The sequence below is a fragment of the Lissotriton vulgaris genome, chromosome 11, assembly GCF_964263255.1.
Source record: "Lissotriton vulgaris chromosome 11, aLisVul1.2, whole genome shotgun sequence".
Classification (NCBI taxonomy): Eukaryota; Metazoa; Chordata; class Amphibia; order Caudata; family Salamandridae; genus Lissotriton; species Lissotriton vulgaris.
Window position 1 is genome coordinate 1,104,333,025 of NC_141699.1, and position 16,332 is coordinate 1,104,349,356.

Sequence of the window (16,332 nt, forward strand, 5' to 3'; positions counted from 1 at the left end):
TACTAACAAACTCAGTGACCTAACCACCAACAATACAACAAAACAGGGTGACGACAATTTATACATTAACACGCCCGACATAGAATGTCCCATGGGTACCGATTGGCCCCACCACCTCCCCAAAGAAGGGTACACTATCGGGTAAAAGACACCGCCATGGGGAAAGAACAGCCACACACTTTCCACATTGACCCCCAATATACAAGCTGCAACAAAAGTTGCACAAGGTTCATACCTTGGAATTTACACTCCACCACGCTCTACATAGAGTATACCATGGGTACCGCCCGGCCCCACCCTCTCACTAATGAAGGGTACACTATTGGGTAAAAGACACCGCCATAGGAAAGAACAGCCACACACTTTCCACATTGACCCCCAAAATACAAGCTGCCTAACAACAAGACATCATTTATACTCTAGAATATACCATGGAAACCAACCGGCCCCACCCCCTCCCCAAAGAAGGGTACACCATTGGGTAAAAGACACCGCCATGGGAAAGAACAGCCACACACTTTCCACATTGACCCCCAAAATACAAGCTAATGAGCTGCCTAACAACAAGACACAACAGCTCATAGTCCTGGTTCCTTGACTTCCTTCAGACCAAAAAGTTAGTTTAGAACCAGGTGTGCAGGTTCTGGGTCTATCCATCGGGTTAAGAGCCTCAGATTTTTTTTTAGGCTTCCAAAAACTTTAGGTTTCAATTCACAAAGTCAAGTCCTTCATGAACTACTGTCATGAATCCGGCATCTTGTCCACCACCGGTCCTGGGACGACGTCTGTCCACTCCCGGTACTCCTACCCCGGTCCTGGGACGTCCTATGTCCTCTCCCGGTACTTTCCAGTCCAGAGACTCTTCTGTCTCCACCCATCTCTTGATTTAACGGGTCCTGGAATTTGCTTCACTCTCTACCAGTACAGGGACATCCTCTTGTCCCCACCCAACTCTCGGTTTGGCGGGTCCTGGAATTTGCTTCACTCTCTACCAGTACAGGGACATCTTCTTGTCCCCACCCAACTCATGGTTTGGCGGGTCCTGGAATTACATCCTCTTGTCCCCACCCAACTCTCGGTTTGGCGGGTCCTGGAATTTGCTTCACTCTCTACCAGTACAGGGACATCTTCTTGTCCCCACCCAACTCATGGTTTGGCGGGTCCTGGAATTTGCTTCACTGTGTACCAGTACAGGGACATTTCTCTGTCCCCACCCATTCACCAGTTAAATGGGTCCTGCAAATCACTTTTTCCGTCTCCTCTTTGCTCTATTCAGAACCTTCTCATGGTTCAGCGGGTACAGAAATTCAGCTTTTCCTCTTTCAGTCCAGAGACATTTTCTTTGTCTCCATCAATCACTAGCTACAGTGGGTCTTGGAATTTGCTTTGTACACTCCCAGTCTAGGGCATTTTCAGACTCCACCCAACCTTTGGTTCCGGAATTAGTAATGTTGTCTCTCCTTTGATCTTTCAATACCTTATTTATCACATCTTGTTGCAATAAGTCCGATTTTTTTTTTTTTTTTTTGTGACCTTACTACATATGTGTTTATTCATATCATCATTGAAAGAAATCTCTGTTCCAGGCCTTGAAGCATCAGCAATTGTGGATTGACGCTCTGAACTTATAACAAAGATCCAGTAGGTGGCACTGTTGTCAATAATTCACAAAGTAGCAATGAGCAGATGTGTACACGTATTTACTAAAGACACGGTAAAATCATTGTTAATTTTTCCCTTTACTCATAGAGAGACAAGTTCCCAACTGTATTGCATGAAAGATGAACCTGGAGCTTTTTGTTTATTCTTTTCGCTGAGAAATTCATAGGCAATACTGAAACGATAGTCTCTCATTACCAGTGACATTGCTGAAACTGACAGGAACCCATTATGTATCACTACATAGCAACTGCTCCAGAATGCGCTTACAAATTTTAATTCAAATGAATACTCGTAGAGCTACTCTTACCTCGAAAGTTCTTAAGCATCACAGCTACTGTCACAGAGCACTACGCGTTATTAGAGAATAACGCACTCAGCAGCATTGCTTTGAGTAAGACGCACTCGGCAGCGTTGCCATGTTCCCGTTACCGTGGAGACCAAAACGGCAAGATGGCTGACCTGCGCGGCGTCGTGACGCTTCACGTTACCCACAGCTTGTGACCCTTCACGTTACATGCAGCTCCCCTGGTAACGCTAGAACACACAAGACACAGCCTCTCCGCTAGGACCCACGAAGCTTCTCATACGTCATCAATGCTCAGATGATCTCTCAGCAGGAAGGATCTCTCTGTACACAAACAGTCAGACGGTTGACAGTTGACTTAAGGTAAGAAATGCTCACCTGGTATGTTCTTATTGCCAAACTAAACAGGGATTATGGACCCCTGGTTGATAACGACTGGATGATGAAGCACTAGCCACCACAAAAACTTCCAATAACTTGAAATGGATATACTAGCTTATTTTACGGGCTTGTTTAGAGACTGCATTTCATATCTGTCGAGTTATTGGCAGACCAGCTTCTCAGGCTTGATTGCTGAACTACTCTGGATACAGTTTTAATGACTTGCGGCTGATTTCTTTGTTCCTCTTGTGTTCCTCACTCGTTTTTCATATCTCTTTGTAGTAAACTGTATTCTCGTTATAAATCACTCGATTTTATTTCTGCTAAGGAGAGTGTCATTTCTCAAATTAAAAATGTCATCTTCGAGTTGACAATACTTCTAAATACTTTCCAATTACTCACAGTTACATCAAGGTTGTTTTCACGCGTTTCTCAGTACTAACATGCGACTTATATTAGATGATTTTCCTTGAAATTAGCGTTTAAGAGATCTCCTCTTGTTTCTTGTCGCAGTTAGGTGGGTTCTTTTTAGTGAGGCACTGCTCTGGTCTTCCTGGTCTTTATCTTCGGTCTGCTTCTGGTCTGGTCAGCTCTAAGCGTCGCCAAAATGTGGTACATAAATGAAGTATGCAGAAGGACACGTCTTCTTGTAGATAGGATGTATTTATTAAGTTACAAGGAATAAGTTAAGATAAGTTAAGACACAGAGCAGTAGTTCCCCACAGCTGACCAGACCAACTGCCCATAGTAGAATCCCCAACACAACAGATAGAATACAGCTATGTAAGAAGACAGAAACACAGAGAAAGGACTAAGGAAGCTAAGAAGCAATGTAAGAATGTACAACAGTCACATAATAGTTGCAACTGGCAACTGAACTCTGGAGGGGCCCCTCAGGAAGCACTACAGGAAATGGCTACTAATGATGAGCCTGAACTTTTGAACCTGGTAAGTAGTTTCAGTTTTGCTAAGATCGTATTTCTGCAATTTAGCGCTTATTCGCGGGGCGCGAAGTTGTACTGGGAAGCCGCGAACTCACGCGAACAGTGCGAGCAAGCCATAAAATCCGCTGCTCGCGGATTTGCGGATTTTGCGGGAGATTCGCGAATCTCGCGGATTGCTAATTTACCGAAAATCCGCAAAATCCGCGAGCGAAACGGATTTTCCGCCCATGCTTAGTTATAGTGCGGAAACGGCTAAGAGCCACAGCAGACAGATTGCCCGGAGGTGAGACATGAAATTCCTGTGGTCCACAGATGCCTCAAACATTGCTGTGAAAACAAACTTCAAGGTGGGGCAAATTAGTCTATGATTGTCCTGCTTTTATTAGTAGCTTCACCATTTATTCTGATCTTCCAGTGGACGTAAAAGTCCAAACTTTGCGATAATTTGAATAAGTTCTTCCTGGATATTACTCCCACAATTTCTGGAACTCTGGGTCCATGGGAAGGCTAACTGCAGTCATCTGTGTTATGGCTTTGGGTACTAGAACTGGTCAGATATTTCCCTGTTCATGAAGCAGAATTTGAATGTCTTTTTGAAATACTAGTTCAGATGTCTGGCCACAAATTTAAGTTTCCTAATTAAATAGAATAGAATTCTGTTATATATTACAAGTTTGCAAAGTGGATTCTGCCTTTGATTCTTCAGCAAAGACACCCAAATATGCTGTTTAACACATTGTCAATCTTGCACTAAGGCACATTCAGGGATGTCACTGCTAACAAATGCACATTTGGCACAATACAAAGGTGTTGCTGTTCTTCACATTAGTTGCCTACTTAACAAGACACACCTACCTAATTGCAGAAGGAGCATCTTGTGCATCAAAATGGTTTTAGTCCAACAAGTTAGCCCTACAAACCTTCATACCAGTACTGCTGCGATGCTTTTCAGATTACACATGTGAGTGGTGGAAAGCCAGAATCAATCCCATATGGGGCAGTTGACAATATTGACACTTGCTCAAGTTCACTGTGGGCATAAGTAAAAAGTCAGATAAGTCATTTGGTGTTTCTTTCTTACACACCAGGTTTTAAAGATGGAAATGATTGTAGGAGAGTAGGTTTAGCAGCCGACCACTGCCCAAAGTCACAATATGTGAACCACCCTGCCAAAAATGTAAAAACTCCAGGAGACCAGGTGAACATGAGGGATCCCTACTACAATGTTATTGAATTTTGAGTTTGACAATAGTTTATTATGAAGAAGTTTCTCTTGTTCCCTGTGACCCCACCCCTCCCCACTCCCCCCCCCCAACTGGCCAGTTAAATCGCTCAAGAGATTCTCACTTGAGTTCCTTAATAGACTCTTTAAAATAGATTGAGTAATTACTGATATTCACACATCTTCTGTATCATTAGCTGAGCAGCGCCTCAACCCTCAGTCACTCGCCTGTCATTCTATCTGATGTTTCTGCTTCTTGCCCAGAAGCCACACTTACTTACTGACCCTGGGTAGAAACAACACTGTCCTCAGATGCCTTGTCAATGTCCCATTCTCCTGGGCTGTCACTTCTAGAGAGATCATAACATTGGCCACTTTTAAGTTAGAACAAATACCCCAAAGCTCCAATTCTTGACTCTGAAAAATCTCCATGCTTGAAATGTAAGTCATTATCTCCCTCCGACAAAAGGACACACTGGCTGATCTTATCACCAAGAAACACTGCCTGCTCTCATCATTAAGACACACTGCCTGCTCTTCTCACCAAGACACACTGCCTGCTCTTATCACCAAGACATTCTGTCTGATCTTATTCTGCTCTGACCCATCAATGTTGAGCTGCAAACCACCCTCCTCCCAAGCTCGTTTAATGTTTTATTTTTTTATTTTCCCATTAGATCAATCACGTATTGGTCAATGTGCCAGCTTATATTTCGGGAGTGAACATATCACTTGCTGGCGCCTATGTCGTGGTGACCACAGACTTTGGACTCAAACTTCAGTTTAGTGGCGACCATGAGCTCTTTGTGATAGTGAAGGAATACCACAAAGGCGTGTTGTGTGGATTATGTGGGACCTACAATGACAACCCGAAAGATGACTTCATGAAACCAGGTGGCGCTGTGGTTCAAGACGTCAATGACTTTGGAAACAGCTGGAGGGTGCCTGATGATGAATGGAAGTAAGTACTTTCTCAGACGACACTAAGTATTAGTAAAGCCAAGACACAAAGAATACAATATGACTAATGACTTTGGTCATGCAAAGTTTATTCACACTCACACAGATTTGTGATGTTCTTGAGCTTTTCACTTTAGAAAAGTGTGCACAATTGATGAGATTAGATTTGCTGTCATATTTTTAAGTTGTTCTGAACAATGTACAATGCACTTTGTGAGATGATGTTCCCTGTAATAAAACACAGCCAAGATGAGCATATATGCAAACTCTTTACTATGTGCCATGTCTGGTGCAAAAGTTATAATTTCCGCACACATTTTGAAAGTGTAAATCTTCATAATGTTTTACTTTGCAAACATTTCCATAGAGTTTGCAAAATGATATCCGCTCCTATTTACCTATGATACTTTTGTAAGGTGGATTTACTTTAGTAATAACAGGAAGTTAGATAAGTTGTGTTACGTTTTTGTTTAAATAATGAAGGTGATCCTTTGCTGCTGGTGCATCTGGTATTACTTTGAATGAGCAAATGAAGCACAAGGATGTGCACTTTGTAGTACATGGCATTCATGAAGGTCTTTTCCTGAAGAAGGGACCTGTGTGGGATCAAGTGCTCATGCACTTTAGGACTGTCATACTGATTCAATGTTCCGATAGGTGGACCTCCTTGTTCCACATACATGATAACTTTGTTAAGTGAGAGATAGACTTGTCCATTTGTACATAATTGCTCATTGGCCAATATTTATCATTTGTCCTGGAAAGCCCTCTTGCATTGCCACAATTACTGATGCATCCTTGTTTGTCCATTAGTTGCAGTTCTACGATAATCCCACCCATAGTGTGCTCACCATCCTTGGAACAAGTGTACGGAGAACAGTGCAAGATCCTAACTACAGGAACTGGCCCCTTCGCTCCCTGCCATGCGCTTATTCCACCGCAGTCATACTTTGAGAGCTGTGTCTATGACGTGTGCGCCAACGGAGGGAGCTCTGAGCAACTCTGCCAAGCCCTGGGCTCCTACGCGTCAGCCTGTGAGGTGGCCGGAGTACACCTGGGAGACTGGAGGAAGGGGACCATCTGTGGTAAGTTATTTTGAGTTTAATCATTTTATGCCTGTTTAATATATACTTTCGCTATTTGTTTTATTTCAAATATAGAGAAATATATGGGGTTTAGGATATATTAGGAGTCATTTCACTTCACCGTGGCGTCCGCTTCCAGAAAGCAAATGACCCAAACATTAAACTCTGTAACGTACCCAAGGAAAGGCAGACAGGAAATTGATTTGCAGACTGACCATGTGAGCATGCTTGTGCACTGTATTTATCTCTAAAAGCAAGCCTAGGCGCTGTGGAGACCGTGCAATCAAACCTGGATACTGCCTCGACCCTGCAAGCGTTCCTAGGTATGGTTCACGCCCTGCAAGACTCCTGAATGACCTTCTTGATATCAAAATATATATAAAATACAACTTATTTTTATAAATTGTTATTGGATTTATTCGTGAGTGTGTTTTTCATTTATTGCCTCTGTGAGAACAACAGATGCTTAGCAGTACCCTCTGATAAGCATAAACTGTTCACCCACTCTGCCACAAAAGAGAGCAAAGAGAGCATTTAGTGTTATCATTTTTACCTCTGTAAACCAATAAGGGTCGCTTGGACTCTTTACACAGTGTCCCTGGTGTTGGGATAGAGAAGCTATCCTCTACCATTCCATGTGTTTATTTTGAGAAAAACAAACCCCATGATCATCTTATAAAGTGAGAAAAATAACTTGGGAATTTCCTTGCACACTCATGTGAAATCCTAAAGCTATTCTGCTTTCTCCTAAGTACCCCAAATTCCTCCTTTATATTTGGTAAATTTTACTGCATCAAGATATATTTATAAGGTGGAGAACGTCTCACATGTCAACAGAAGAAATTAAGTATATGAAATAGCTATACAAGGCACTGGTTACTGATAAAGGCATTATGTTTAACATGGAACAAATGCTTTATCACTGAAGTCTCAATACTGTGTTGATTTAATGAAATAGAAAAGGGGAAGAAATGTGAAAGGATTATATAAAAGAAATAACAAAGACAAAATGATGACATTCAAGGTGTGCTCTTTTTAAAGGCCTTAGCAGCTACAAAAAATATAGTAGTTTAATGAAAAATATAATTATAGGAATTGTAAAATTGTTTTTATATTGTATATTGTAATTGAAGAGTGTTGTATTTTTGATTGTTCTCAACAAAATGATAAAGGAGCCTTCAGCTAGAGATATGAATGACCCTTTGTTCCAGTTATGAGGATTCCTGGGAACCAATCCTGAAAGAGAGACACATGTTACTTTACGAGATACAAAGAGTGATATACGGAGCACGGTGTGATTTGTGGAGTAAACATATTAATGCACTGGAACTGACATTTTTTTTTATTATTACAGATGTGGATATTTCTACCACAACTACCACAATCACAACCAACCCCATCGCTACCATCACCAGCACAATGAGTGGCAGTACAACAATAACCACAGAATCGGGTAAATATAGGGCATCAAGTCCATCCCATCATAAGTGCAATTCCAGTTCTCTTCAATGTCTCTCGTGGCTGAAACTATAGTGTGCTTGCTTCAGCAACCAAACCTTTTGTGGAAAGCATTGATGCTGTCAAATACATGAATTTATACATAATTAAAATGTTTTGTAGAAAATACAAACAAGTTAACAGAGGTAGGATCACAGCAGATTTAATTGTATTATATGATATATGTATCGCATGGGAGTACATTTAGTAATATATAATCTTAAGTATTCTTTTTTCTTTTTACATGTATGCTCTAACATTTGATTTTAGATGTCATTTAAATGATGATGTACTTTCTCACTTGTAATAATATACTACAAGTGAAAAGTGGTATCACAATTCCAGCTGTGAACATATTTCCTAAGAATCTGTGAATAGCCACCCAAGCTCAGTTTGTACATCACTAGAAAGGAGAAAAACAAACATCTAAGTCTTCAATTGCATTGCGATTGTGTTGCCTTCAAGTGTTTTTTCCATTTTTCCAATTCAAATTCTGCCTCCACGGAGAGCAGCGTCACAGCCCTCTGTGTATGGATGGATGCCGGTCTTTTGTTTTGATAGAATAAACCTAGTCAGAGGAAACCGGGCTCTACAGCAGTACCTGGTTACTGGTAGGATCAGTGATCATTGCCACGATGGAGAGGAAAGGGGGCTCCTGAGTTCCTGTTTAGAGGCGGATCTTCTAGAGCGATCCAATGTGCTGTTCTCTGAAGGTTTTCTTCTTCATGCATCTAAGTAGAGGGAGGGTTGGTTGGTCCTGGTGATTATGGAGATTTGTTTTGTTATTTTTTACAACTATTGTTTCCATCTGGTGCTCTCCTGTTTGTTAGTGTGTTGAGAGCCATCGAAATGTTGAGCTTGTCAGCCAGATGGGCATGAGGGCTCTTTGTGTGGCTTAGTTGATGATGTAACTGTCCTTCGGGATACTGCGGGAAGTTACGGGGATTCATCTGAGTTGCATTAGAGAAGGGGATATATGATCAATTTCTCCAGCCACTCAATGAGCCCTATGCTGGTGTGTCTCATGGCTTTAAAGGGAAGCCATATTTGGGCTGTTTGTTCTTGGTGAATAGCATTAATTCATTAATGGCAGTATGTTGCAGCTAAACCATGTTTAAACATGCACTTTCTCAATGTGGCTGAGAAAGATTTGGTTAAGCTGTGCTGGCGGCAGTATGATCAATGGGAGAACGATGGGACATGTCTGGCTGCACAGTTACGCCAGAGAGGCTCCCTCCTATATATGATGCATGTTGACTCATCCCCTTGACACATTAGGTCACTTTGCCTCTTGTTATATTTCCCTGTACACCTCGGAACATAAGGCAATGGCCAATGAAATCAATACCTTTCTCACCCTTACACCTCCCCACTCTGTCAGATGAGAGGCAGGCACTCCTTGAGTGAGAGATCACTGAAGAGGTGCCTGATGTTTCTCTGCCTTGCCAGCGTGCAGACCACCAGGGGGGGGGGTGAGTTTCCTGGTGAGTTCTATAAAATAGGTAGGATCCTATTAGTACCCATGTTACACTGGGTATATTGATAAGATGAGAGTTATGGATCACTGGGGGTATCTATAAAAGAAGGCAGCCATCACTGTATCCCCTGAGTGTTGGCTCTTTCTTAGGACTCTGAAAAAAGCATTTGATGCCTTGTAGTGACCTACCTAAGAAGAGGTTAGGTAAGGTCTGCCTGGGTAAGGTCCGTCTTTTTTATGAGTCCCCCACTGCAGACATCAATTGTGGAGGCTTTATGTCCAGAATGAGAGAGGGAGATGTACTCAGCGGAGATGCCCCTGACCCTCTTCTTGCTTTACTTGGAGCCTTTCTCTGTCACTTCATCTGTCAAATAGATATTCAGCTTCGCGAGTGATGAGCTTCACAACATTACATTTCTATTTCCTACATCAGAATTAAATGAAACTATGCTTCACTTGCAGGCCGACCTCCAACTGTTGCCCCCATTATATCCACACTGCCCTCCACCACCCCAACCAGGACAACGCCTTCAATTTCCACCACCACACCTCCAAGTTCAGGTAAACATCTGACCTCACCTTAGTTCATCCTTTACATGAATGTTTAAATATGATTATGTATCTTTGCTGCACTATCTTGTGCATGGATTCTGTTGAGATCAACATTTAAGAAAGGCAATTATTTCTAAGAGAAAGAGGATGTTTGAGGCATATGAGCAGTAGATCATATGCTTTAGCATAGATCGCCATCTGGTGTTGGGCCCGGATGTTTGCAATTTGTTAATGTTCGAAGAAGTCTTATAGTCACAAAGCAGGTGGCTCCTCCTTTTGGTGATAGTGGGCATGGGCATCAACTCTATTCTTAGATTGTTTTGCCATAAAGGGTGATGATGGAGTTAGTAAAGTAGTAAAGGTAGATGTTCATCTAAATTGTCTCTAAGTAAGATATCACTGCAAACGGACCTCGGGGAGGTGGGTGGGTGCATATAACTCTACTGCTCCAAATGCGAAGAACAGATGCATACTGGGTAAGTACCATTTCCCGTTCGAGGCATATGAGCTATAGACTATAACGCAGTTATTTCTGAAGCGGTGGCTAACCTGTAGGTGCTGCAATAGTTTGAAATAGTGTTCGTAAACCTGCCTGGCCCACACTAGCTTGCTGTTTTGCTAACACATCCACACAATAATGTTTTGTCAATCTGTGTGAGCTAGACCATGTTCCAGCTTTGCAGATTTCAGTTACGGGTATATTTGCTAAGAATGCCATTGAAGACCCTAGTTTGTGTGTAGAATGCGCTCTAGGGGGAATTGTTTGTGAGTGTTTAGCTTTGATGTAGCATAATTAAATGCACATACTATCCACCTTGCAATGCCTGATTTTGATATGGGATTGCCTTTATGTGGTGGAGCAAAAGCAACAAAGATTTGTTTGATTTACCTAAAAGGTTGTGTTCTTTCTATGTAGTAAAGTAATGCTCTTTTAACCTCTAATGTGTGAAGGGCATGTTCTGCCACCGAGTCTGGTTGAGGAAAGAACACAGGCAACCCAACAGATTGGTTGATATGAAAGGCAGAGATGACTTTAGGTGGGAGTGTGGGATTAGTTCTAAGAACCACTTTTCTTTGATGTATTTGCAAAATTGGTTCCTCTATGGTTAGTGCCTAAAGCTCACGACTCTTCTTAGAGAAGTGATGGCTTTTAGGAAGGCTACCTTCCAGGTAAGAAATTGTATTTTGCATTTGTCTCTACCGCACTATATGCCAAGAACAGATGACTGGGTAAGTAGCATTTTCTTTATCTGTCTTTCAATTGATCATTTGTGGTCGGCTTAGATGCTGCTCTCAGGATTGTGGCCCGTCATGGTCAGGGATTATGATTTTTAAATTAGTGACCTTTGTATTAGTCATTTCTTTAAATCTGACCTCATTCCTACTAGTTAATGTATCTGCTGTAGATATCAGTGTTGTCTGCTTTTCTTTAAAGCTATATCACAATTCTATAAACTTGAATGTGAGGAATTAGTCTGAACAGGGTAAAAATGATCTTCCGGTGCATCTGCAATGTCGCTGACAAAGATATTTAAAAGGTGGCTTTGCACTGGTGTGGTCCGGAGTTCATCTCTTCTCCCTAGAGTGCAGTTCATTCATCTCCACACTATGTCTCTCATCCCTTAGCCCCTCCTAGCTCTGTTCTTTCTCAACTTGACCTAGGATTCTTTGCTGCTTCGCTCATCTAAGAATCTTCTATTCTGATCCAAAGCAGAGTCTGTGCAGGAATGTAGCCATACCACACCCATCACTCTGGAATAACCTCTCTCCCTGCAGACGAATGATGTCATTAAAAAAATGAAGGCTATAATTCTCTATTTAGTTATGTTCTATTCACTATATATACTACCTATGACTATCAGCAGGGTATGTTTCTTTCTGCTAACTATTACTATATTGACTGAAAGTTTATAATCGTAAGAGAAATGCTGTTTTTGGTACAAGTGGAAGTGGGCGGTTAGTATGCATTGTGATGGGGTGATCAAAAAAAAGTTGCAGACCCTTCTGACTGGTGTTTTATGCAGAGCTTTCCTCTTTTTTTTCTGAAGGCACACCACCATCACATTGTCCCTTGTCCTGCTCCTTTGACAAGGACTTCTGTAACTGGACACAGTCTAAGACAGATACACTTGATTGGAAAAGGATCAGAGGGTCGACTCCAACTCAATCTACTGGCCCTTCGTTTGACCACACCACAGGAGGTAGGTGCACAATAGAAGTTTGATCTGTATGTCAACTGTTTATGATTATGAAACTTGGAATTTATGAAAGGGCACCTGCTTAACTGAGTGCTTTGATGACCCTTTGAATGAGTGGGAGAGGTCTTTTCTGATGCCAAGCTACTACTCAATATACCTAAATAAGCCAATACAAAACATGTGAAGCAGAAAATGTGGTTGTGAAACGGAGTGTACAATGGTGTTGTTGTAATATTCTGAAGAGTGCGTTTACAAGTCTTCTTACTCTAATTTACAACTAGAACTCCTAGAACTATTAACTTGAGCTCAAAAGAGTGTACACTACCACATTTGCAAATAGAACTAAGGAGCGATGCCTAGCTTGGTCTTGAAAGGAGGCCATGACTGTCTCGGCTTCAGAGCTAGAATTAGCAAAATCAGATGATAACATAGCAAGAAGTATCCAAACACATCAATGTTTAGTTGTACACAAAGTTGTTCAACTCATATTCTGAAGATGAATGAGACAAGACATATTTTTCTTCTCTTGAGTGCTTACCATGCTGAAGATTGGGAGTGTTCCAATATATCTAATTTCCAATGCATTTCCCCGATGTATTCCATGGTGTGTTAGTTGGAGAGCTAATCACAGACATATTGTTTACCTGTAAAGCCAGTCACTGAAAGTCCATTTGGCAAGCTCCATATTTTCCAGTGAGCTACAGCACATGATATTGAAAAATGTAAAGTTTCAGGCTAGAAAACTGCTTCCCTGGTGGAAAGTGTTTGCTTTCACTAATCAAGAGAAATTGAATCTCCACCAGTGTCATGAAATTAAAATGAAGTAATATTCTCCTTGAGGTTTTAGCAGATACAAAAACTTCAATATTTCTGGTTATTTCAGGGCTTATTTCACTTTTTTTCACCTTCACAGTCTTGTTTAACAGTTTTGAAAATCTACAGATGGTCCCTTTCCCATTGGCCACTTGTGGTGCCAACTTTAGATCATTGCTTTATACCCCAAAACAATGATAAAATAAAATATTTAATTATACAAGTTTGCAATCTAATATTAGTACTTGTGTCCACCCACAGGGCAGCACACCTGTTACCCTTGTCTATCTAATTGACTAAACAACAGTTACACACGTGAGAGCTTGACTTCCTAAGTTGTCAGCCCACCTAGGCCTAATATATGGTAATTGGCACAAAACAAAAGTAATTCTAATAAAAAAGATTATTTTAAAAATAATTTTACACCACAATTTCATCAATTGTTTGACTGACGTATTCTTTTAATGTGCAATCCAGCTATCCATCATTTTTATCTAAAAGAGGAGATTATTGCCTAAATTTGCTTGAATTCTTTGTTCTTTCAGATGAGATTTGTACACGTATACAATTAATACTTTAAAACAAATATTTATTTTTATCTTCCAGATGGGTATTATATCTACATTGATGGCAGTGAGTCCAGCTCTGGAGACTTTGCCCATTTGATCAGTCCCGAGTGCAGCGTCAGCGGTCCGCAGTGTTTACGCTTCTGGTATCACATGTACGGAGTGGCACAAACAATGGCACTGAAGATCTATGTGCGGGAAAAGGGAGGATCGCAAGTGCTGGTTTGGTCAGACTCCGGCAACAAGGGGAACAGGTGGTACTCTGGGGAAGTCCTTCTGCACGGATCCAGCATTGAGCAGGTGGGTGATTGATTGTTGGTCAAAAGAAACATAATCTATGTACAGTAAAAATGCATAATAATGTCATTTCTGATATCTTCAGAATTGAGACAAATACTGTCGAACAACAATGGGCAATGGACAAACAGTAGTGTTAAAACAGGCAGAAGGGTGCTGTATTTAATGTCTACCATTTTTTTCCTGCTGTGCTTGTACTTTATTTTGTTCTGATAATGTACTTGCTACAATTTTCCATTCAATGGTCATCAATAATTTAAGTAAGAAATCATATGATTTTCTATGTTTTTGGTGTCTTATGACTTATGATACTTCTCATGAGCCTAACTCTGATGATATTTAATAGTTATTATTTATTGATTGCCGTATTTGCATAATGTGTTCTAAACAGAATAAAAACAAATACAGATTCTGATGCTGCTTTTTTGTGGTATTTTACACCCAGTCTAACTGCTCCAGGACTCTTTAATATGACATCTTATTTCATCTCCACACCATTTTAACTAATTTGTAGGAAAATTTTAGCCACATGAGGAGAACAAAAACACCAAATATTATCTGGAAATCACAAACTTGCTAACTTATAAAACTTCCAACCTGATGACATCCTCAGTATTTGGCAGATCAGGCATCACAAATGACTGGATTGTGTTGTGTCCATTCCCCACAAACGTGTGCCAGGTTTATCGATGACGTGCTATACCAACGAACAAATGAACCAACAGGGACACATTTCTTGCTCTTAAAAACTACTTGGTCACCTTCTGCTGGTGGCGGCCTGGCTGTTTGGCTAATAATGCATCGCTAGAGAACTGACCATGTGTCCATGAGCCAGTCGGTGTTCAAGTGTGGAGAAATCTAAATCAGGAGAAAAGCCCTGTATTGGTTGTTTGCCACAACATCAAAGTAAAAATAATAGTTGTTGTGGGGTACAACTCCCTTCCTTGTCTTTATTAAAAATAGAACTTTGCTACATTAAAACATGGAAAATTTACATTTTATCCCAAAGTTGGAGGTTCTTATTAAACATGTTCAGAGCATATTAATGACCTCTTCTAAAGCATGAGTAATCGATGTATTGTAAACAGTCATAGAAACTGGGGACCAGTCAGCAGCTTATAAAATGTCATTATTATTTACTGAAATAAAGACACTTGGCTGACTGCCTGCATAGAGCTATTAGCAGCTTTTCCTACTGAACAAGTCGATGAATGATCAAGAAAATTAGGTAAATTTGTTTTGAAGATCTCGTGGTCTTAGTCAATGTTTGATTTGAAATGGGACTCCCTAGGCTCACTATTGTCATCAATATCAAGTGAAAGAACTTAATATTTACATAACCAGAAATACCATTACATGAGATCACATACAATACATCTGTTGAGTGGCCAAAAATACAGTGAACAATTTAGAATCAATCTCTTTATTGGGCGGAAGTGATAAAGGATTTACAGAGCTTCCTGCCTACATACGTATTGTTTGTTCTACAGTGAACAATTAATACAGTTGAAGAAATATGCTTGAATAATTTATGTTGTTCACCAAATGTAAATATTGTTAGGGCAAATACATTCCAAAAAATAAAGGACAAAGCCTTAAAGAAGCTAATTCTGCCACCAGGAATATGGGTGGACTTCATACACACTCAGTTAAACAGTGTACAATGTGAAAAAGAAATGACAAAATGTTCTCCATGCACGTCACACTCGCTGTCACTCACAACAGTGCCAGTCCTGAGGATGGGGCACAAGCTAAAGACGTGGAAAGAAGAGTCTGAAACAGGCTCCAGTGGGTCAGAACCTATCCCAGAGAAGAGGAAAGGACACTTAGCTGACTGCCCCAAAGCTACAAAGGAGCTCTCATCAAGACATTTGTGGTTTACTATAGCCTTACAGCCCACAGTAGCGGGCCATTAACCCCTTCCATGCTGGTGACGAACCCCAGCCGTCATGCACTATAGTGCTCGTGTGCTGATGACGGCTGGGGTTCGTCATGGCCCGCCCGTGTTCTGCCGGCGGCCGCACACGGGGAAAATCGCGGCCGCACCGAAGGGGTTAAAGGGTCTCACCAGCCAGCCTTGTTGTGAACAACAACATTGGAACGTTGCTCTACGTGCTTTTACCGGCCATTAGAATCCCAGAGCACTCCATCGTCTTCAATAGAGCTCCCAACATTCCAATGATCTAAATGCTGATTAGTTACTAATGCCATACAATATTGTAAAGACTCTGTTAGAAGATCTATTTCTACTTCTTATTGTAATTTGCTATTTTTGTTGTTCCTCTCTTTACTGGCTGCTGTTGAGAATAAACTAGAAAGGGGAATGCATACAAGGATGCTTTGGTCTTGTAATACAATTAACAACCTTGTAAGG

General features: G+C 41.0%; 1 protein-coding gene across 1 annotated transcript in view; it reads left to right on the forward strand.

The window, feature by feature from the left end:
- The window catches only part of LOC147684240 (uncharacterized), a 270,590-nt gene that overhangs the window by 150,648 nt on the left and 103,610 nt on the right, over positions 1–16,332 (forward strand). Inside the window, exons 50-55 of the mRNA XM_086944641.1 lie at positions 5,191–5,474; positions 6,287–6,558; positions 7,913–8,011; positions 9,995–10,093; positions 12,133–12,285; positions 13,702–13,961. Coding sequence (XP_086800767.1) covers positions 5,191–5,474; positions 6,287–6,558; positions 7,913–8,011; positions 9,995–10,093; positions 12,133–12,285; positions 13,702–13,961 — 1,167 coding nt within the window. The remainder of the gene's footprint in view (positions 1–5,190; positions 5,475–6,286; positions 6,559–7,912; positions 8,012–9,994; positions 10,094–12,132; positions 12,286–13,701; positions 13,962–16,332) is intronic.